Below are 1749 nucleotides of genomic sequence, written 5' to 3'. Positions count from 1 at the left end.
GGGCGGGCACGGGGTCCTTTTCGTGCCCGGGGGGGTGCCCGGGGTACAAATAAACCCGGATTTTTTCCTTCTGGCGGGAGGATTTGTTTTCCCCTCCCGGCTGGTGGGATGTGTTCTCCCAGCCCTCCATCCTGCTGTCCCTCCCCAGTCCTTCCCATCCAGCTCCGTGCTCTTTGCTGCAGTGGGGGGGTCCCTGGGGAAGGGTCAGGATTCCTGGCCCCCCTTCCTGGCTCTGGCGAGGGCAGCACCATCTGCAGAGTGTCTGTCTCGGGTGACTCAGCCCTTCTCCCCCCGTCAGGAAGCAGGGATGGGCTTGGGGGACAACATGAAATGTCCCCAGCCAGGCAGTGAGGGAACAGGGAGCGTGGGGCAGGGAATGGGATGTGCTGCCGGGAACCTCTAAATTTAACATCCAATTTGTTTAAAGCTCACCTGTTTTGATGCCAGACTCCTCGAACCCGTATGTGCAAACTCCTCCTCTTGCACACCCGGAGGGAGGAAAGTTTTCCCTGTTGTTATTTCCCTGTCGGGGAGGAGGGGGGGGAGGAGGAAATCCCACCTAAATCTGGGGAGGGAACGGATTATCCAGGCATGATCCAGCTGGAGGGGCTTCTGGAGCTCCAGGCTGAGGGCTGGGCCTCCCTGGGGGGTTGATATTTGAAATTAAACAGCCCCAAAATGTCGGGGTGTGAATTAAATGTTGAGTTTCTGAGAGGCCCCAGAGCGAAGGGGGCAGGACGAGGGAGGGGGGACAGGAAGGGCAGGGAAGGATTTACTGGGGGAGAGGTGGGACTGGGGGGGTTTTCTGTGGGAGTCTGGGGGGGGCTGGAGAGCCAAAGGAAGGGCCCTGAGCCACGTTCCATACCCGTGTCCCCCCAGGAATACGACGTGTACGGCTGGTGGGTGGGAGAGCTCAACGACGAGGTCGGGATCGTGCCCAGGGATTACCTGGAAGCCGCCTACGAGCTGGAGGAGCGGTGAGGGGGGACAGTGAGACCCCAGGTGAGAGCAGAGGGGGCACCCGGGGTGTGTTCCTGCCGGGAACGGGGCCTGGAGGTGGGTGGGAGTGAGGGCTGGAGGTGGGTGATGTGGAGGCAGCTCCATCCCCTGGGGTGTCCCGGCATCCCTGAGGACTGACTGCCTCTGGCTCCATCTCCTGGTCTCCCGTTTCACCCGGGAACAGGCGAGAGACCAGGAGCCACGGTGGCAGTTCAGGGGCGGTGCCACCCCGCCCAGTGCCCCCCAAATCCCATGGGAGGGACGTGGTGAAGCCACGGCAGCCCCCAGGGCCGCCAGGAACTGTCACTGTGCCACCAACCCCGACACCAAGTGCCAGAAACAGGGAGTTTTCCTCCCAAAAACCCACAATGGAGCCGTTCCCTTGTGGAAACCGAGGCACGGGGCAGGGCTGGGAAGGAGGGGTCTGGAGTGCTGCCACCTCCTTGTCCCTCTGTGCCCGTGGCAGTGCCAGCCTCGCTGTCCCCTTCCCCACCATCACCCGTGTCTCTCTCCCCGTCCCCAAACCCAGGCACTCCTCTCTCCCTGGCCGTGCTGAGACACCAGTGACACCAGTCCCCACCAGCAGCCCGCCCTGCCGTGAGCACCCCTGGCACGAAGAGACCCCCGCGGTGCCCGGGGGTGTCCTCCTGGGGGTCCGGGGTGGGGGGTTGGCACCCCGCAATAAAGGCGTTTTCCTCTCCCTTCTTGGCCGCTCCAGACCTCGTGGAGCCGGAGCAGGGGGTGGGAAGT

General features: G+C 63.3%; 1 protein-coding gene across 1 annotated transcript in view; it reads left to right on the top strand.

Moving 5' to 3' along the window:
- SKAP1 (src kinase associated phosphoprotein 1) overlaps nucleotides 1-981 on the top strand; it is a 198796-nt gene extending 197815 nt beyond the window's left edge. Inside the window, exon 11 of the mRNA XM_029963461.1 lies at nucleotides 880-981. Coding sequence (XP_029819321.1) covers nucleotides 880-981 — 102 coding nt within the window. The remainder of the gene's footprint in view (nucleotides 1-879) is intronic.
- Nucleotides 982-1749: the final 768 nt, after the last annotated feature.

This window comes from Manacus vitellinus, unplaced genomic scaffold (genome assembly GCF_001715985.3).
Source record: "Manacus vitellinus isolate BGI_N305 unplaced genomic scaffold, ASM171598v3 scaffold_102_pilon, whole genome shotgun sequence".
Taxonomy (NCBI): Eukaryota; Metazoa; Chordata; class Aves; order Passeriformes; family Pipridae; genus Manacus; species Manacus vitellinus.
The sequence above is the reverse complement of the archived record's forward strand: the minus strand, read 5'-3'. Positions and strand labels throughout refer to the sequence as shown.